Source organism: Camelus ferus, chromosome 21 (genome assembly GCF_009834535.1).
Source record: "Camelus ferus isolate YT-003-E chromosome 21, BCGSAC_Cfer_1.0, whole genome shotgun sequence".
NCBI lineage: Eukaryota > Metazoa > Chordata > Mammalia > Artiodactyla > Camelidae > Camelus > Camelus ferus.
In genome coordinates this window covers 21,845,325-21,866,802 of record NC_045716.1, presented here as the reverse complement: position 1 = coordinate 21,866,802, position 21,478 = coordinate 21,845,325, and the positions used below count along the sequence as shown (strand labels likewise).

Genomic DNA, 21,478 nt, shown 5'->3' with positions numbered 1-21,478 from the left:
CCAAGTTCCCAAAGATGAGGGAAGAGCACGATGGGCTGGTGTTAGGAGAAAGGACTTTATTGACATAATCTTAGATCCAAAGCATTGGAAATACTCAGGGGCAGGGCTGGTTAGACTCAGATGTCTCATACTTTCGCCATTTTCTAAGACAATGTTCCCCATTCCTGGTCAATTTGTTACTTGTCTGCTACCGTTTTAAATTTTGCTTTTTGTGTTTGGCAGCCCTCTGTTTTAGACCTCAGTTTGTATTTCAGGTGTTTTCTAGGGTGATGTTCCTCAAACTGGATTCTGAGAGCCTCTGGGGAATCCTACTTACATTCTTAGGAGTCTTGAGTACTCAAGTTTATGGAGCTTCTTCAACTGTAAATTACTACTGCAAAAGAACTTTTATTTTTATATTTGAAGTTATAAAATAGTAGCTATGGAAGATTATTACTTCTACTTTGGGACTAATATTTCTTAGATGTACAGAGTAATGTTGGGTAGCGAGGGGCATGATTTCTAGTTTCAGAAATTTTTTTACTGTTACATAGAACTTTAATTTCCCATGATTCAACCTGCCCTCTCCTTTTTCTGACTCCTATCCCTGTGTGCTTGGTTTTATAGTTGGTAATCCTCAAAAGTGGGAGTAGTCCTAGAACAATATTGTTAGAGCATCAGTGAGAGCTGGCGATATTGGCAGTTGGAGCCTCATGGTTCTCAGGCTTGTGCAGATGGTAACAGAGCAGGGGACCTCCTTGCAGAGCATCTTGAGATAGGCCAAACATTGATATGCAATTAGTTTTGAACTATTATTATTATCTAGAATAAACAGCTGTAGCAGATACTAAAGTGATATTAAAGGTTAAAAAAGTTAAAGATTAAAAAAACTTTACTGATGTGTTTTTGCAGCCATGAAGAGACTATTATACAACACTAGGGGTGAACCCCAAGTCCTTGTAGGAGTAGAGACTGCGCTCTTATTGTCAATTGTCTTGATGCTTTTGAGCAACTATATTCTAGCTGAACTCAAAGCCTAAACATCTGACTTATGTCTGGGACAAAATCTTGTTAGGTTTTTCAGTTGCTGGCAGGAATGAATTTATCTTCCTCGGTAGGATCATGCTTTGGCTATTTCTGATACTTCCTTATTTGCTGATTTTGGAGTTCTGGCTTCAATGCTGGTGATTAGGTGATCTCTGGCAAGTTACTTACCCTTTCTGAGCTTCAGCTTTTGCTTGTACAAAGTGGGAATAATAACTACAGAGGACTACTATGAGGATTAACTGCTACATGATCTTGGGCAGGTTACTTAACCTCTCTGTTGTTTCAGTTTCCTCATCTGTAAAACTGGGTTTTGGTACCTAAAGGGCTCCTTTGAAGATTAAGTAAATAAATGAATATATGTAAACTACTTACAGTGAAAAAGGTCCAATGTGGGTGGCCTAGAAAATGTGGCCTAAAGCTACTGCCAACCTTGGAGGTTATTAAAGAGTATTAGACGATGTCTTTGTGTTACAAAAGATAGAGGTGTAGATGATTATTATGTTGACTGGGTAGGCTGGGCCCAGACCAAATAGATTCAGGAAATGGCTTTATCCAATAGTCAACAGCGGTGAGCATGCCCCAGTTGGGCCCAGGATGCTGATGATGTGGTTTTAAAAAGATCTCTTTGGAAACAGGATGGAGAAGATCCTGCAAGGTAAATGGAGGACAGGAGAGAAGAAAAAAATAGCAAGCTCACCACTCTGTAGTTAGGAAAAGTTTTTTCCATTTAATACTAGACTTTCAAGGATTGAGATGCAAGCTTTTATGCAATTACATCCAATGTTAAAATTGGTAATACATAATTTACAAAGATTAACATCAAAACAATCATCTATTTAGATATGCTTTTGTAAAAAGGAAATATATTAGCAGCATTTATATTTTCCGCAATCACACAGCCTACAGACATGCAGACTAACTCTGTATCTATTTGCAGTGATGTAGTGCTTTGCCCCGCATTTCAAACACCAAAACCCGCCTGGCAGCTAGGGGGTTCTTTTTATTTCGTTATTATAAAATAACCGAAAAATAAAAAAAGGCATTAATTTCTACACCAGTAAGAAAAAACAAGTTTTTGCACTTACCTAACATTTGATTGTCTAAAAAACATTTCAGTTTTTAGTCTTTCAACAAAAGAAAGATAAAATGACAGAGCGTAGTGTCTTTTGCTTCTGTTCTCGCATTTTACAAAGTTTTTTTTCTTTTTTCTTTTTATGTCTTTTTTAAAATTTTAGTGTTTAACACTATTAAAGGAAATATTGAATTTTAATCTCTTTCTTGTCATTTTCCTGCTTTGACTAAAAGGAGACCCCCAAAGTGCCCCTATTCCCACCTCCCTCCCACCCAGCTCCCTGCAATGAAAACCAAAAGAAACCACTCAAACGGGCTTGGACATGCGATTTTTCCAGCTCCACACGTGAGTATCTTATACCCAGGTCTCTTAGTAATGTACAGTGCTTCTCTACAGTAAGAAAATACTCCAAACTATTTTCTTAATTCTCTTTTTTTTCTTTAATAAAATATTTATTCTGCTTTTTCTCTGCTCAAGGGGATCTTTGGCATCCCCTGTCTCTTTTGTTTTTTTTTCTCTCAAGATTGACACAGAAAGGAGAAAAAGAAAGATTCAATGGAATGGAAGATGGTCAATGTTTCTACCTAAACAAGTCAGAGCGTCGTCATCATTAGAGGAAATGTACAATTAGGACAGCATTGGTCCAGTATTAGAAAAAAGTAATGGGGAAATGTTTACTATTGTATTGCTTACTAATCACGCAGCAGATATATATATATATATACATACATATATATATACACACACAACTTGGCACATTTAAAAACCATCTTTTCTCTTATAAGAACATCTAAAACGTATATGCATGTGTATGTCTGAGAAGACAACAAAGCAAAGCTTTTTAAATTTTATTTTTAAAGAGACAGTACTGTCTGATAACTCCTGGTCAAGAGAATGGGAAGGAGACACCCTGGATAGCCTGCCTGATGATGATGTCATCAGGAAGGTGGAGGGAAGATGGGACTAGGGGTATGGAGAACACACTGTCTCTTTAAGAGATGGACACTGAAAACTATACAAGTAAAACAAGAAGTAGTGTTTTTAATTGATAATCTACACTCACAACAAATACTCTGATAGGTGAATACTGCTCAACAGTTTACGTAGTGACTTTTGTTGGGGGCGGTTAGAGTTTATTTTTAAGTAGGTTTTAAAATGAATTTTATTTGAAATGAATCTCCATTCGCACAGCACAGCAGACGCACAAGAACCACAGCGCATAAACAGCACATGTGCTGGCAGGGGCCTGGCCTTCTTAGAAAAAAATATGTTCGGCAGGTTATGAAGGTTAAAACAAAAATAGTTACAGTAAGTACTGTGCCCTTCTGACCCCATGGGGGCCTTCTCTATTCCATGATTCCATTTTGGGGAGTAGAGGTAGGGAGAGGGGCAGCAGTTACAAGTGCTTTGAGTTGTCAACTCACATTTTACTTTGACCTGGTTGGGCAAGAAAAGAGAAATGTTTCCTGGTGAGGGATCTGGAAAGAGGCCCCAGCTACTGTTTCTGTTTTAGGTCTCTAGGGTAGCTCTTGGAGCCTATAGGGAACAGACTGGGTAGGGGTGGGGATCCTGGCCCTATCCCTTTTGGAATTTTATACCTGGGTATAGAAAAGCAGCTTCGTAGCAGTGCCTGCGAGATCAGAGGATGACAGAAAAACCCAAGCTGGGGGGAGGGGCAAGTGCTGTAAAGTACCAAAGGATTCTGGTCATCCCCAGTGTGCTCTACCCTCCACCCTACATTATTAACCTTCAGGGTGAAGCAATGGAGAGGAAAACAAGTTAAACTGAACTATTTAGATAGACCCCTTCCTCTTCCTCTCCACTAACTCCAAGGTTTACTAAGTACCTAACATCATTAACATGGCCCCATTCCCCTTGCTGGACGGACCCTTCCCACCCCTTTCTACACTCAGAGAACAGGAGGCAGGATTCTTAGCTCCACTGGATCCCAGATGCTTGAGGTTCTCATTCTTTGAGGTTCACTTCCGAAAGCTGTTTTCTGGGATAAACAAAGTACGCCTTCGAAGTTTCCTGCCTGATCCTTCCTCCAGCAAGTAGGTCACATCGATGGCTGAAAACAGAACCAAGGAGGCTCATCAAATACCACCCTTCCACTCCTTATTCCAGATTTGATCTCTCAGGAGATCACAGGAGTTCAATGGTTCCCTTTCTGACCTATAAGCAATTCAGGCCTTCCTCCAGCCCAAGATGAAATAAGCTGTTTTCCAGGGAGGAGAGTCTCTCACCTCCCACAGTTTCATTCCCAAGATATAACTAAACACAGGCCCACGAAAGAACTGTACCATTAAAAAAATATTTTCCATTCCGGGCAATTAGAAGTTATTCTTTTTCATGCCCTCTTCACTAATTTCCCTTTTATCTTAAACCCTAGAAATGAGCCTGATTCTTCTTACCATTTTTCCCAGGAATTTTTTCAAGGAGATTGAGCAAGATCTGGTTGAGTCGTTCTCGCTGACTATGCCGTCGTTCCTCAGGAGTACAGGCTGCTTGGGGTTCTTGACTACTTTCCTCTATTTTTTTTTCACCCTCACTGATGTCAGCAGTGGCCCGCTCCTGTTCTGGCTCCTCCAGGCTGGGCATCTCATTGGCTGCTTGCTCCTGACTGGCCAGAACCTCTTCAATCAAGGGCAGAGCATCATCCTCCTGGCCCAGATCTTTTAGGGGTGGCTTTGAGCGCTCAGACTTCCAGGATGATCTGCCAGGAGGATACATGAATTTAGAGGAAGGCTAAGCAGGGCACTTGGGGATGGAAGGGGAATGAAGCGAAGAAACTCTCAGGATGGCTTGAGATCCTGCAGTCTAGCTGTTACAGCCTTGGCTCAAGAGGTAAGAAACTTGGCTACGATCTTCACTTTATTTTTTGAAAAAATCATTACCTTTCTCTGAAGTTTAATTTTATTTATAAAATTCAAATTTTCTCCTTTCTTCGCCAGGAATCCAAGGAATCTATAAACCATGCCAAAGCTGATAAAATGCTTAGCTAGTTCTGATTGCCTAATGAATACAAAGACGTATGGCGCAGTCTTATGATACTAACAGTCAACTACGATGAGCATTTAAATGGAGTTTCCACTTTTCCTGAAATTTCTTTTTACATTTATCACCTAATATTTTCTTTTTTTAAAACGAAATGTAGTTGATTTCCTTACAGTAAGCTATTGGAGTAGGTAAGGTAGTTGTTTCACTGCCATTCAACAGGAAAGGAAATTGAAGAAAAGCCTTCAGTACTCCTTCCCCAAGAATATCCCTCTTGTATACAAAACAAGCACAAATACAAAACTATGAACCCAAACTGCCCAGCTAAAACTGTGCACTTTTAGCTACTTCTGTTCCTTGACAAAGGTCCAAAGAGCTGATTACACCCTGAGGTAATGGGAAAAACGCAGAAATCTAAACAAGAGATCTTCCAAATCTGTCTAAAACTTCTGTTCCATATCCTCTTCTCTTTCTCTATCTCTAATGTTACAAATCTCCCTCTCTGCCCCAACTAAGACTCCATGATGAGACCACATCTACTCAAGTCTAGTTCTCCCATATCACTGTTGGCACTATACTGGATGACTCTGTCAGTGACTCCTCAATCCCAGGGGTGGGGCTGAGTGGGTAGGTGGTGGTTCTCTTGCTCTATTCAAGTTGCTGGTTAATCCCTTTGGCTCTTTAAACCCCCCTGAGACTCACCTCCCTCCGTTCCTCTTGTAGTTGTCTGGGACATAATGAGGCTGCAGAGAAGAAAAGGAAGCAGTAAGTGTGTTGTAGAAGCTGGCAAAGCTGGATCACATGATCTGGGGCAAACTCAGGATAAAGGAGGTAAAGAGTTAAGGAGATAAAGAAAATGAGGCCTAAAACCCTTATAAAGTTGGATGACATTTTAAGGTCAAAAGCTCAGTACTTCTATTAATCTGTCGGCCAAGTGGTTTTTTTTTTTTAGCATTTTACAAGCCTAGAATGACAGTAGAAGGGACAGACTCACAATCCTTTTGTCCCATCCCAACTTTTAAGTAGTTAAGGTTGGGGTTTCAAAGCTAATCAGTGAACTACTGACTGAGCAAGGAAGACCAAAGAATCCTAGATGAGAGGCAGGGATTGGTAGTGTGCAGAGAGAATATAAAAGAAATATGGTTTAGAGAAATACAAAACTACTACTAGGAAAAACAGGGACCCAGAGGTTTGCTTTCTGGTTAGACTATTTCTAAATATTCCGGGATGACAGCTGTGCATTCTGACAGGCCACCCAAAGAGGACTCATGGATGGGGAGCTTAGCTGGGGTTTCATTATAGCACACTGACAGGTGACTAAAACCTTTATGGAATGGTAACAAATGACACAAAATAACTGGAGGAATATATTCACAATAATTTGAAAGAAAAAAACACACTGGCTGAAAACAAAAATGTTAACGGTGGTTATTTTCTGGGTAGCAGGGTAATAAACAATTTTTTCTTCTTAATTATTCTGTACTTTTCACATTTTCTATAATGTCTTACATTTTAAATCCAGGGATAAAAAGAAAAAGCAATGAATTATTTTCACTGAAGGTTTCTCAAGGTTACTGATTTTCTTTTTACTTGTTTCTCAAAATTATGGGTGTGGAAAACAACAAAAAACTACATTATGGAGCTCAAGAGCAAAGACTGTAAAGAGGTTAGAGAGAGAAAAAGAGGAAACCTGACTAAAGTGTAACAATAATTTCCTGAGAAAACAGCCCATGCCAGAAAATGCATAAAAAATGCATTTATGGTGCTCAAACATCCCAAGTAGAAGTGGAGATTTCCAATTTGGAATGGAAATAGGATGAAGAAGCAGAGAGCCACTTCAAAATTCTTACTCTGAATTCCGTCCGTGAAACTAGATTGTCCTGACACATTATAGTGAAGAGAGGAAGGAGACTTACTGAGAAATCTCTTTTAGGAGTGAGCTTCTTGGGGAAGTGATCAAAGGCATAGGGTTTGGTGCAGACAGGATAGCGATTCCGGTGGATCTTGTAAAACAGGTGTGCTGACTTGTCAAGCCGGTAATCACAGATGTACACATCTTGCTCCTTCACTCCTTTAGGTCTCCCTATAAGTCCAAACACTGTTAAAGAACCCTCCCTGTTTTCCCTTCCCTCACCCGCCCAGGGACCATCACACACTATTGGGAGAGCAGCTAGACCCTTAAGAGGGAAACACTGTAGCTGTTTTGAGAGGGGGAACAGCTAAGTATTTGGTGACTGTGGTAGAAAGGACACACTAGCATCAAAAAAAAGGGGAAAGGGAATCTAAGGGTTGAAGGGCATTCTATAGTATGGAAAGAGACCAGAAATGTAGATTGAGTGTTGCAAGGATTTCTGAGAGAACATTTTGAGGGAAAAACAGAGCAGATTATGGGGAAATAATGAGAAAAGAATAGCAGTAGAAATGAACGAAGCACATTTGGTAATGATCACTTTATAAACTGGGGGACGAAGGAGTCAACAGTATCATGATGTCTCAAGCAGTTAGGCTTTGAATGGAATATATATCCTGGACTATTTTGCTGTGATACTAAGAGAAAGAGCTAAGAACTGTACACTGTTAATAATGATAACTAACATACACTGACTTATTGTGAGCCATAAACTGGGCTCAGTGCTTCTGCGGATTATTTCACTTAATCCTCACAGAACTCTCTGAAATAGATCCTAATCCCCATCTTCAGCAGGCTAAGTAATGTGCCCAGGGACACCGGGCATAAGGTGGTGGAGCTCGAACTAGACACTAGACTATCCGACCCCATAGCCTATACTGTTAATGATAAACCTTATAAAACTATTGTACTTGTTTGTTTGTTTAATGTGTAGAGTTGATGATAGCCTTTTGGTGGGTGAAATAACACATCTTCCCACAAATCCTGAGTGTTAAATACACAGTATGAAAAAAATATGAGTTAAACTAACAAAAAGAGAATGAACATTTCTTGAGTATCAAGCACTAGGTAAAAGAAAGGAAAAATATTATATAGCTCTCTGAAGCTTCACAACTAGCCTTGGATAATCTTTTATCAGAAAAGGGACTATATGAATGGAGTGGGCAGTTGCAGATCAAAGAATATGGGATAGGAGGTCATTTCTTAAGGAGCCCAAATATCTCACTTACCTTTACAATACGTATAAAGATCCAATACACAGCAGGTCCCCACTACAGCCTCCAAGGGAATGATCTCATAAAGTGGCACCCGAAATAGTTCATTGTGATAGAACCGACGAGATGGAGAGTGGTGGGTTTCATGGGGGCGAAAATAATGGTGACCAAAGGCAAACCGTTCCTCTCTAAAAAAAAAGGAAAAAAAGAGAAGAGAAAGATTCAGTTTATTAGCAAGATCCTTGTGAATATCCAGTCATGTGCTGGTAGGGCACAGCTGGAAGAAGAGGGATAGGACTTCAGCACATACTTTTCATTCTTCCAAAGCTTCTCAATTCGGAAGATGTCAAGTTTATCTCGGTTAATGTGAGATAATAGTCGATAGGACTGACGGACTGGGTGGCCATCAGGGGTGCGCCGACTATCCCTCATCAGATATACACAGTCACCTATGAAGGCACAGGAGAAGGTTAAGACACAGAACACAGGAGAAGATTAAAATGATTCCTGCATAAATTCTGTTAGGTATCCATTAGTCTGATCCAAGGTCTACAAAGAAAGAACTTAAAATCTAAAACAATAAATACGTAACTATTGTCAGCAGTCTAATGGTGATGACAATCAATTCTAGACTATGAGAATGACATGAGATTCCACTTCTTGGAAACTTATGTCTTCCCCAGTCTTACAATTAGTTTTGTAACACCCTGATCAATCCAAATTAGTTTTATTTGGTGGAGGGGACATGTATGTAAGCCTAAGGACCTGAAGATAAAAAAACCTATATTCTATTGCTATTAAAGGTCATATGGAGACAAGGACTATTATGCAGACAGCAGGCACCTCCTACTATTTAGAAAGGTCAGCTTTGGCAAGTAGAGTCAGCTCCTGTGTACGCACCTTGACGAAGCAGCAAGTCATCTCGGAGCAAACAGATGAAGTAGACACAGCCAGGCTGGGCATAGTGGGGCCGAGGGATCATGGGTACCTCCTGGTAAGAGAAGAAAATCAATGGATAAGGGCAGGGACTACTACACCCAGCCTACTGATCTCTATTCAAGAGAAAAATAAAACCTAAAATTTGCAACCAATTAAGACTTACTGTTTAGTAATTTCAATACAGCACAGATATAAAAAAAGATGAAAGCAACTAGAGCCGTTAAACTTGGAAAAGTGAAGGTAGAGAACAAAACTGACAGGCCAAGGATCCCAAACTATTTTCTATGAGGCACTAATTGTGTGATTGCTCTGTGCCACCTCAAAGGCATCTGAAAATGTGTGAAGGGAGACTTTGATCATCATAATGATTGGAGGCGGCTACTAGCAATTAGTGCCCAAGGGCCAAGGAAGTTAAACATTCTGCAGTGTACCCCTCGGAGCAACAAAAAACTGTCCACTTAAAATGACAACAGCAGCACTGTTAAGTTCTGGACTTTACAAGCTACTTCTTTTATAGACAGTTGATAGTGTTTATAAAAATGACAGTTTTACATGGTACCATTCCTTCCATAGATATCTAAGTGTTCTCCCATTGGTCCCACTCCTGAGAAAAGGAAGGGCAGAATTATTACCCTCAAAAAAGTATAAGGAACTGAGGCCTAGAGAGGTTGAAAGCTTATCAAATGAAATTCAGCACATCAGAAGCACAGCAGATAAGATACCATGTGCCACATCTCCTACTTTTAGATTAGAGTACTATCAGAGGGCAACTTACTCTGTCCACGGGCCTTGGGTCACACTGCTCACAAAGGTAGTGCTCCACATCTGAGTTCACTCCCATACAGTCACAGTGCTGCCACACCTGTGGGGGGAAAAGTGTGTGTGTGTAGGCGTTAGACTAACTGAGAGAAGTCTCACGGGCTAAGAATTAAAAAATTAGCAATGTGACAGGGTAAAGCAGAACAGGCACTAAGGGGAAGTAGGTAAGTGAGAAATTAAGAGTTAAATGGTAAAATGGGGGAATAAAGAATAAGGACATATCTGAACACAAGTTGGTTCATAATAAATAGATTTGGGCAAATAAAATAAGGAGAAGGATGGAGATCAGGAGGATGAATGAACACAGTACCAGCACCAAGCTATTACTTACTAAGCAATATATATCAATGACATGGCCATTATGAAAGGCTTTCCAGCTATAAAATGCTTTTACTTACCCGTATGTAATTATATCCTCTCAATAATCCTATGTGTTATTTATGGTTCCACTTTGCATATAAGGTAATGAGTTCAAATGTATCAAGTGGGGATACCAGAGTTCAATTCCAGGACTTGACTCTTTCATCAAGAGCTCTATACACTGCACTCCATCGGTGCTAATATTATGTACATAGAGTGTAGTTCCTCTAATGTTTTTCAGATAAAGTACTATCCTAAATAGTATCACTCTTTTTGATCCAGATTATGTGAGAAGTGTGCAGTGGAAAGTGAGCAGAAAAAATGGGAGGCAAAAAAAAAAAAGGGAAGGATAAAATGAAAAGGAGATATAAAAAAGGGGTAATAGAAACCAAGGGAAAGTTCAAGTTCATAAAAATCCCATCAAGTCAAGATAAGAGGCAGGGGCTACGACTTTGAATACAGTCACCATGCTCATCAGGAACAGGCTTCTGCTTCACCTCCTGACCCTCACCATGCACTTGTCACACTGGATCATGAGGCCTTCATCCTTGTAGAGGCCACAGATACAGCGGATGACATCATCGTCCTTCTCATGTCCATTCTCCTTCTCAGAGACTGAGGTTTCACTGCTGTCTGCCTCACTTGCTGTCTCTCCCACAATCTCATCAATTTGGGCTGATGCCTCATGCCGGGCATTGTAATAGGCCTTTCGTAGACGGCAAACATCTCTCCCAACTGGGGATTTACGCCCGTAGTATTTCTGAAGAAAGCAGAAGAAAGAAATCATGTTTGATTTTCTCAATATGGCTTAAAAATATACCTGAAGAGGTAGCAGGATTTTCTTTATCCTCCCATTTTGGTTAATAAATTTTTAATACCATCAAATATAGGTGCCAGACAGCTGAAAACAACTTAAAACTGAACTAAAATGAATTAAAATTAGAATCTTCATGGTAATTTTTCCATTTGCTCTATTGCTCTGTCCTTCAAATCCTGTCATAGGCCTTCCTGTCCACTTGGATCAAATACACAGTGACCAAGGAATATAATAAAGTATCACAAGCATAATGTTGTGGAGAAGCTCTCCATTTACCTTTGTCTTGCAGATACTAAGGACAAACTGTAAGTTTAAATATATTTGGAAGATGTGTTTCAGTAGAAAGTATAATTTAAGATTGCTCTAATTCTTCTTTCAATTGTCTGTTTTTCTCTCATTTCTTCTGTCATCAACCTCAATTCTTCCTTTACCCAGTAGCTTCTTTTGTCCCCAGACACCTCTCTAAGGTATTCCAAAATTAGTGAATGATATCTTCTTTTTCATGGACCATATGATAATCCAACCTCTCCTTTAAATCAGTTCAAGGCCACCTTCTCTCCAATGAGATTCACCTATTCTACAACCTATTAGCATAATACCCCTCAATTCCATCCTTAAGATATCTTTCTATTTGCCTATACATATTTCTGAGTATTTCACATATACTTATTGTCTTGAATAAAGAAACTACAGATATGACATAAATGTACTAAAATGTCTGCATTATGTAAATATAAAGGTTCAATACTAAATTAGGCTTTTACAAAAACTGTTTTGGGGTATGATTTAACCTTCTAATCTAGTCATATCACACTGTCTTTATTATAAGCACAGTATTTAGTACACTATAACCCCTACCCTAAGGGTACTCAATAAAAATTATTGCCTTTCTTAATCAGAAATACAAAGGTTGCTAGAAGAAGAGGGTAAAATCTTAAACATCTAGAATAGTTCTCTTCAGAACAAACCTTTTTCTTAACATTTTTTATTGAGTTATAGACATTTTACAATGTTGTGTCAAATTCCAGTGTAGAGCACAATTTTTCAATTATACATGAACATATAGTCATTGTCACATTCTTTTTCGCTGTGAGCTACCACAAGATCCTGTATATATCTCCCTGTGCTATAGAGTATAATCTTGTTTATCTATTCTGCATATGCCTGTCAGTATCTACAAATTTTGAAATCCCAGTCTGTCCCTTCCCAGCCCTCAAGAACAGACTCCTTAAATCTGTTTCAAGTCAGTGAAAAATACCTCAGCATTCCGAAAGACCTTGAGCATGTCAGCATCAAAAGCTTCCACTGTCTTGTAATAACCAATGAGGATCTGCTTTTCTATGGTGGCAAGATCTAGGGGATCAGAGATCTTCTCATAATAATCAGCATTCCTGGAACATAAAGCCAGAGTGTCAATCTGGTATTCAGTATTTTTCTAAAACTCAAATGATTCCCACATATGTAAACTTACTTTTTCTTTGGGGGGAGGTTCAAAAGTGGTGCTGCCAGTGATTGTCGGGAAGAATCTGAAAAAGAATGCAGGTTTAGTAGGACTGACAGTAAGATACAAGGGAGGCAAGTATTAACTCCTAATCTGAAAAGCAGAACCCCCAAAATTAAAAGTTAGAAAAAAAATCCAAGTTTTTTTTGAAACCTGTGAAAAACACAAGGACTTTTCAGAAATGTGGGTAAACGCAGAGATCAGAAGATATGAAAGATACAGTGTATATACTTTAAATGTAAAACAACGTTAGTTGGGTAATGAAAAGAACCTTCTATGAAGAATGAGAGATGGGAATTTACAGTAGCTATGCTGCTTAGGGCAATTCCTACACAACAAAACTTACAGCAAAGATCACCTCATCCAAAAAAATGTTTTCTAGTTCCTGTCAATTGCCCATAGTGGAGAGTTTCTACTCTCTTGGTTTGGAGTCAATTAAATTCCAGATAATGAATAATTTAGTAATGTAAATATTTTCTGGAATCCATCTTCTTATAACAGTTACTCGATATTATGAAAACAGAGTGCATGCTGTGGGGCTGCTTCTTACTTGCTATTTTACTTTCTAACAACTTACTAAGAGAGAAAAAGCCCATTGTTTCATGCCCAGAACACAGTGACATATAGATACATTGACCGCAGTTTCACATTAGATCAGATGGGGCGGGATGGAATGCACACTGTGATCTTTTGCGAATGTAAAGGGAATAGGTGTCACAAACTTTACATCTTAGGACAGGTTGGTCTCCCCTTTCCTCTCTATATCCTTAGGTTAACAAGATGACAAAAAGCCACTAAAATATAAAGAGAAGACAGAGAAATCAAAGAGAAAGGAAACCAAATTCCTCGGAATTTAGGGAAACGAAGGAAGCAAAAGTTGATGGGCTGTATGTAACAAAAAAACACATTCACAGATATAGAGAACAAATTAGTGGTTACTAGTGGGAAGAGGGAATGGGAAGGGGCTAGATAGGGACAGGGGATTAAGAGGTACAAACTATTATGTATAAAAAATAAGCTACAAGGATATATTGTACACCACAGGAAATATAGTCAATATTCTATGATAACTATAAATGGAGTAAAACCTTTAAAAATCACTATATTGTACACCTGTAACTTATACAATATTGTACATCAACTATACTTCAACTAAAATAAAATAAAATAGAAAAAAAAGTTGAAGACAAAAAGCTGCAATTACTTGTTATTTTTGATGCAATGGAAATGTGTGTGCCAGTTATAAAATTCTGGTTTTTGAAATGGAAAAAAAAAAAGCGAATGAAGGGCTGCAAATGGCAAAATATCCTTCTTTCTTATGGGTGAGTTGTATTCCATTACATATATATGCTGCATTTTCTTTATCCATTCATCTATTGATGTGCACTTAGGATGTTTCCATATCTTGGCAATTATAAATAATATTGCTATTAATAGCAGGGTGTATGTATCGTTTTGAATTAATTCTTATTTCATGGTTGGCTTTATTCCTTTGATAACTATGTAAGTTTAAAAAGCTAAAGCTCTAAACATTCTTAGAAACAATGAACAGTACATACACGTAAATTTAAAAAATATGCATAATATATTGTGTATATATATTTACATGCAATCCATTGTATATGTGCAGTCAAACTGTAACAATTCTACCTAATAAAATTGAAAAATGAAAATAAAAAGTTGCAATTATTTGTCAAAATCTCTCATTTTAAATGTCTCCAAATTTCCTGGTCAGAAAAAGTCATGTACATTGCCAAACTACCTACCTAAAATTAAAAACTATCTCCTTCCCACCCTCACCCCCAACACACATCCAAGAGATGTGGCCTGGAAAAGGAAAGGAGTAGGGTAAATACGCTTGCGTGAAAATGCTTTTAAAGTAATTTTCTTGCAACTTTATGTCCTTTTCCTTAATGTAGAGGTTAGGGCTTATGAACTTGCCAAAATATACACATATAACATTTTTCTGGGGAAAGAGTTCACAACTATTATTAGATTCTCAAAGATATCTGTCAATCAAAAAAGGTTAAGAACCACTGATGTCATACATTGGTAATATTTTTTTCTTAAATTGCTAATTCACTGCTTCATTCAGGAAAATTATATCCAAGAAAAAGACCCGCTTTTTTCTATCCCATAGTTAAAAAATGTGATTTCTAAATGTGGTACTAAACTATGGTAAAACTACAATAAATACCAAAAATTAACCTAAAGATCGAGGGATTTAAAGACAACAATCCCTGAAGACTATAATCAGTCCTATAATTCTATACTCTGACAAAAGGAAGAGCTAAGTAAATCTCCTAAATTCCTAATCCTAATCTGTTACATATTCTTGGCCTTGGATGCCTCAGGTGACATAGTAACATATATTTTTTTTAAAAGGTAAGGAGGATGAATTTGGGTAAATACGGTTACCTTTATAAGAGATGATGCCATCACAGATCTCTTTGAAGATTTGGGCTAGGCGGGCTGCCCGAGCTACTTCAACGTTTTCCTCTGCTGCTGCCAACCGTCTTGTTCGAACAGATCGAGCAGTCTGCAGGGCGGAGAACTGGGTCATGAAGACGTCTGGAAGGATAAAGTAAAAATTACTTTTAGGAAAAGAGGAGCTCTATGTGGCTTTCTTTTCTGCAACGGACTCCTGCTATTTTCTCTATTTTCCTTGAAGTGATTACGAGGATTAGTGGTCATGGAGTTTTTTCTCTTTTCCTTAAAGAAAAATCAGGGAATACTGGAGTTTACCAGAGAGACAGATGCTGCAGTGAAGAAGGACCTTACTAATGACCAAATGCTACATAGTAGTTACAAGTCTGGGTTTCAAAATGAGTCGGCCTGCTTTTGAATTCTGGCCTTAATACTTACTAGCTGTGTGTCCTGGAGTAACTTACTTAAACTCTGTATCTCAGTTTCTCAATGGTAAAATGGGGGAACAGTGGTAGTACAGGCATAACTCAGAGATATTGCAGGTTCAGTACCAGACCACCGCAATAAAGCAAATATTCCAATAAAGGGAATCACACGAAGTTTCTGGTTTCCCAGTACACGTACAAGTTATGTTTACACTATAGTGTAGTCTGTTAGGTGTGTAAATTGCATTATATATTTTTAAAAAACCAATGTATATACCTTAATTAAAAAATACTTTTTATTTGCTAAAAAACGCAAACCATCATGAGTCTTCAGTGAATTGTGATCTTTTTGCTGCTAGAGGGCCTTGCCTCTGATCTGACTGATCAGGGTGGTTGTTGAAAGTTGGCGTGGCTATGGCAATTTCTTAAGATAAGACAACAATGAAATTTGCTGCATCTTGACTCTTCCTTTCTCTGCAGTATGAAATGCTGTTTGATAGCATTTTACCCATAGAACTTCTTTCAGAATTGGAGTCAATCCTCTTAAACCCTGCCACTGCCTTATCAGCTAAGCTTATGTAATATTGTAACTCCTTCACTGCCATTTCAACAGTCTTTTCACAGCATCTGCACCAGCAGTAGATTCCATCTCAAGGAAACACTTTCTTTGCTCATCCATAAGAAGTAACTCCTCATCCGTGACAGTTTCACCACAAGGTTGCAGCCGTTCAGCCACGCCTTCAGGCTCCCCTTCTAATTCTAGTTCTCTTGCTACTTCCATCACATCTGCAGTTACTTCCTCCTCTGAAGTCTTGAGCCCCTCCAAGTCATCCATGAGGGTTAGAAACAACTCCTTCCAAACTCCTGTTAACGCTGATATTTTGACTTCTTCTCATGAACCACAAATGTTCTTAATGGCATCTGGAATCTTTTCCAGAAGGTTTTCCAATTTCCTTTGCTCAGATTCAACAGAGGAATCACTATCTATGGCAGCTAGCTGTAGCAGTATGAAATGCATTTCTTCAACAATAAGACTTGAATGTTGAAATTACTCCTTGATCCATGGGCTGCAGAATGGATGTTGTGCAAGCAGGCATGAAAAGAACAATTAATCTCACTGTACATCTCCATCAGAGTTCTTGGGTGACCAGGTGCATTGTCAATGAGCAGGAATATTCTCAAAGGAGTCTTTTTTTCTGAGCAGTAGGTCTCAACAGTGGGCTCAAATATTCAGTAAATCATATTGTCAACAGATGTGTTTTGTTGTTCCATTTAAAAGAGCAGAGGCAGAGAAGATTCAGTGTAATTCAGAAAGGCCCTAGGATTTTCAGAACGGTAGCAGAGCACTGGCTTCAACTTAAAGTCACTGGCTGCATTGGCCCCTAACAAGAGAGTCAGCCTGTCTTTTGAAGCTTTAAAGCCAAGCATTGACTTCTCTCTAGCTATGGAAATCCTAGATGACATCTTCTTTCAGTATAAGGCTGTTTTTTCCTACACTGAAAAAAACTGTTGTTTGGTGTAACCACCTTCATTAATGATCTGAGCTAAATCTTCTGGATCACTTACTATAGCTTCTACATCAGTGCCTGCTGCTTCACCTTTCACTTTTATTTTACCGAGACAGCTTCTTTCCGTAAGCCTATGAACCACCTCTCCTAACTTCAAATTTTTCTTCTGTAGCTTCCTTACCTCTCTCAGCCTTCACAGAATTTAAGAGAGTTAGGTTCTTGCTCTGGATTAGCCTTTGGCTTAAGAAAATGTTATGGCTGGATTTGATCTTCTGGTTTGATCTTAGACCACTGAAACTTTCTCCATGTTAGCTATAAGGCAGCTTCACATTTTATCATTTTGTGTGTTCAATGTAATGGCACTTTTAATTCCCTTCAAGAAATTTTGCTTTGCACTCAAAATTTGGCTAACTGGTGCAAGAGGCCTAGCTTTTGGTCTGTCTCGGCTTTAGACACACCTTTTTCACTAAGCTTAATCATCTCTAGTTTTCGATTTAAAGTGAGAGATGTGTGACTTTTCCCTTCAGTTGAATACTTAGGAGCCACTGTAGGGTTGTTAAGTGTCCTAATTTCAATATTGTTGTGTCTCAGGGAGTAGGGAGGCCTGGGGAGAGAGAGAGAGACAGGGGCAATGGCTGGCTAGTAGAGCAGTCATATACAACATTTATTAAATTCACTGTCTTATATGGGTATGATTCGTGGCACCCCAAAACAATTACAAAAGTAACATCAAAGATCACTAATTACAGATCACTATAACAAAAATAATATAATGAAAAATTTGAAATATTACAAGAATTACCAAAACATGACACAGAGACACAAAGTAAGAAAATGCTCTTTGAAAAATGGCACTGTAGATTTGCTCGAAGCAGGATTGCCACAAAACTCCAATTTGTAGAAAACACAGTATTTGCAAAGTGCAATAAAGTGGGCACACTAAAATGAGGTATGCCTGTACTTCCCTCATGAAGTAATTTGTGCAGATTAAATACGGTAATTCTTTAATGTGTTTTAGCTCAGTACCTGACCTATAATAAACACTCAGGAAATAATTACTGTTAGCATCAGAAGATTTCAATAACTTAGAATATCAGTTCAGAGAGTTTATGCCAATCAAATCACTGAGAGGATATAAGAGTCTAGGCAAATTTCTAAATCAGTCTAGTTCCCACTTGGCATATTGACTCATCACTCTGCAGAATGCTTCTACTTTTTGAGGGAAAGAAGGAAAGAATAAAAGAACATGATCTTTTGAACACTTTTTCAGTTAGGAACAATACTTGGACATGCCAGTTTCTCTGCTTTCAGTCTGTTCTGTATGTCAGATCTGATCTGAACTCAGGAGTGCTGATACACTATTCAGCCACGAAGGTCAGAAAAAAGGAAATCTGAAGATCTCTCTGTATAATACTGATCTGAATGTGGAAAAACAAAATATGAAAATTAACACTTGGTCATTTTCTCCTGCATTTGGTATCAATATTTATCTGTAAGTTATTTACAGATACCGTAAGTTAATTACCCATCTGTAAGTTATTTCCCAGGTACCCACTTCCCATCTCATGTCTAGTAACTTCCAGGCTGTAAGTAATGTTTGGGATGCTGGTTGGAAGGGGGTTTCTTCTTATTGCTTAGATTAGAGATAAGGAAGTTGAAGATCTGAGATGGATGGGTTATTGCTGACTGATGCTTGTATGTATGGATCTTAACTTTTTTGCTTTAGACTAAAAAAAATCTTTGAATAGACTGTTTGAAAATAACTAAAATAATCACTTTGAGGCAATCTTATGGAATTAACAAGAATGTTTCCTAGGCCTTACCAGACTTAATGTTCCCGTCATCTCGACAGATGCTATTCCAACGGGTATATAATGATGCTGAGTGAATGTTATCACTGGTGTGCTTTACTTCCTCCTGTTTCTGCCGAATCTTCTCCCAGTTTCGGACCAAGAACACATGATGCTTTAATACAAAGTTCCTGCAAAGAAGGAAGAAAGGAGTTTCTTTATTCATCAGTTCACTAAGCATATTACATGTCTACTCTATGTAAGCCACTGTTATGATGATATAAATGAATACTTATCAGTGAATTCAGCTATTATAAAGAAAATTATATATGGGGAAACATTATTCAGTTTTTTAAATTTTTTTAATTTTTTGTTGGTTTTTTTAATGGAGGTACTGGAGATTGAATTTAGGACCTTGTACATGCTAAGCATGTGCTCTACCACTTGAGCTATACCCTCCCCACCTATTTTCCCTAATTTCTAGTGGACTTAGCATATCCTTCAAATGTAGGGAAAAAAAGAAGTGTGTAAAGATGTGTGTGAATAGTAGTTGCAGTTTCCATGATTTTGTCACCAATATTTATATGTTCATATCATGTTACAGGTATTACAAATATCTCAAAATATCATTTACACTCATCTCTACCTCAAAATTACTATGGTTGTTTTGGTCAACTAATCTTCGACAAAGGAGGCAAGAATATACAATGGAATAAAGACAGTCTCTTCAGGAAAACTGGACAGCAGCATGTAAAGCAATGAAGCTAGAACATTCCCTTATACCATACACAAAAATAAACTCAAAATGGATCAAAGACTTAAACATAAGACAAGACACAATAAACCTCCTAGAAGAAAATACAGGCAAAACATTATCTGACATACATCTCAAAAATGTTCTCCTAGGGTAGTCTACTCAAGCAATAGAAATAAAAGCAAGAATAAACAAATGGGACCTAATTAAACATACAAGCTTCTGCACAGCAAAGGAAACCGTAAGTAAAACAAAACGACAACCTACGGAATGGGAGAAAATTTTTGCAAATGATGAAACTGACAAAGGCTTGATCTCCAGAATATATAAGCAGCGCATATGACTTAATAAGAAAAAAACAAACAACCCATTCCAAAAATGGACAGAAGACCTAAACAAGCAATTCTCCAATGAAGAAATACAAATGATCAAGAGGCACATGAAAAAATGCTCAATATCACTAATTATCAGAGAAATGTAAATCAAAACTACAATGAGGTATCACCTCACACCAGTCAGAATGGCCATCATTCAAAAGTCCACAAATGACAAATGCTGGAGAGGCTGTGGAGAAAAGGGAACCCTCCCACACTGCTGGTGGGAATGCAATTTGGTGCAGCCACTGTGGAAAACAGTATGGAGATTCCGCAAAAGACTAGGAATAGACTTACCATATGACCCAGTAATCCTGCTCCTGGGCATATATCCAGAAGGAACCCGACTTCAAAAAGACACCTGCACCCCAATGTTCATAGCAGCACTATTTACAATAGTCAAGACATGGAAACAGCCTAAATGTCCAACAACAGATGACGATAAAGAAGATGTGGTATATTTAAACAATGGAATACTATTCAGCCATAAAAATGACAACACAATGCCATTTGCAGCAACATGGATGCTCCTGGAGAATGTCATTCTAAGTGAAGTAAGCCAGAAAGGGAAAGAAAAATACCATATGAGATTGCTCATACGTGGAATCTAAAAAAAAAAAGATACAAAACAGAAACAGACTCATAGACATAGAATACAAACTTGTGGTTGCCAAGGGGGAGGGGGCATATGTAGAACAGATAAACAAGATTATACTGTATAGCACAGGGAAGTATATACAAGATCTGTGGTAGCTCACAGAGAAAAAAAATGTGACAATGAGTATATGTATGTTCATGTATAACTGAAAAATTGTGCTCTACAATGGAATTTCACACAACATTGTAAAATGTCTGTAACTCAATAAAAAATGTTTTAAAAAAAGTTTTAATATTGTGGTAAAAGGAAAAAAATATTACTATGGTTGTTAAACCTACCACTAGATCTTGTCATGTGTTCAAAATTAATGTTTATTTCCATATCACAATTTCAGGGTTTTTGTTTATTATTCTGAAAATTGTATTTCAGTATTTTCAGTTTCTGTTTAGTCCTATATATTAAAAGTTACTTAAAATTTTAAACACTTTTAAAACATTGTTCAGTGAAGGGTTACATGGGTTTCAACAGACTGCCAAAGGAATGCATAGCACAGAAAAGGTTAAAACAGAGCAACAAAAAAGGAACTTTAACAGTCATCTTTGCTTTTTCTTTATATTGAGAAAAGATCTGTTTATGTTAGAAGTAAGTGAAGTAAATATGTATGTCTTCTTTTTCAAATTGTACATTTTCTACATCTTTCCTGACTACACACTTTGATATCTTAGAAAGGTCATCCTTATTTATAACTTTGCTATAATTTTAACTCCTTTCATCCTATTTCAGACTTAATCTCAAAATTTTTAAATTTTAGTTAAACAGAGAAGATCTAGCCCAGTGGTTCTAGACTGTGGCTCCATATTAGCTTAGGGAGCTTTAAAAAAACTCCTGATGTCCAGGCTACACCCAAACCACTTTAACCAGAATTTTCAGAGGTGGAACCTAGGTATC

The 21,478-nt window shown here is 37.9% G+C and overlaps 1 protein-coding gene across 6 annotated transcripts in view; it reads right to left on the bottom strand.

Annotated features, from left to right (window-relative positions):
• Window positions 1-1,730: 1,730 nt before the first annotated feature.
• Window positions 1,731-21,478, bottom strand: part of ASH1L (ASH1 like histone lysine methyltransferase) — a 152,408-nt gene continuing 132,660 nt past the window's right edge. For all 6 annotated transcript variants that reach the window (XM_032464077.1, XM_032464076.1, XM_032464078.1 and 3 more), the window contains 13 exons: window positions 18,838-18,995; window positions 15,073-15,225; window positions 12,625-12,679; window positions 12,412-12,544; window positions 10,848-11,096; window positions 9,933-10,019; window positions 9,119-9,209; window positions 8,529-8,667; window positions 8,234-8,406; window positions 7,012-7,178; window positions 5,798-5,838; window positions 4,513-4,814; window positions 1,731-4,169 (listed from right to left, as the gene is read on the bottom strand). In XM_032464077.1, coding sequence (XP_032319968.1) covers window positions 4,078-4,169; window positions 4,513-4,814; window positions 5,798-5,838; window positions 7,012-7,178; window positions 8,234-8,406; window positions 8,529-8,667; window positions 9,119-9,209; window positions 9,933-10,019; window positions 10,848-11,096; window positions 12,412-12,544; window positions 12,625-12,679; window positions 15,073-15,225; window positions 18,838-18,995 — 1,840 coding nt within the window. In that variant the 3' untranslated portion in view covers window positions 1,731-4,077. The remainder of the gene's footprint in view (window positions 4,170-4,512; window positions 4,815-5,797; window positions 5,839-7,011; window positions 7,179-8,233; window positions 8,407-8,528; window positions 8,668-9,118; window positions 9,210-9,932; window positions 10,020-10,847; window positions 11,097-12,411; window positions 12,545-12,624; window positions 12,680-15,072; window positions 15,226-18,837; window positions 18,996-21,478) is intronic.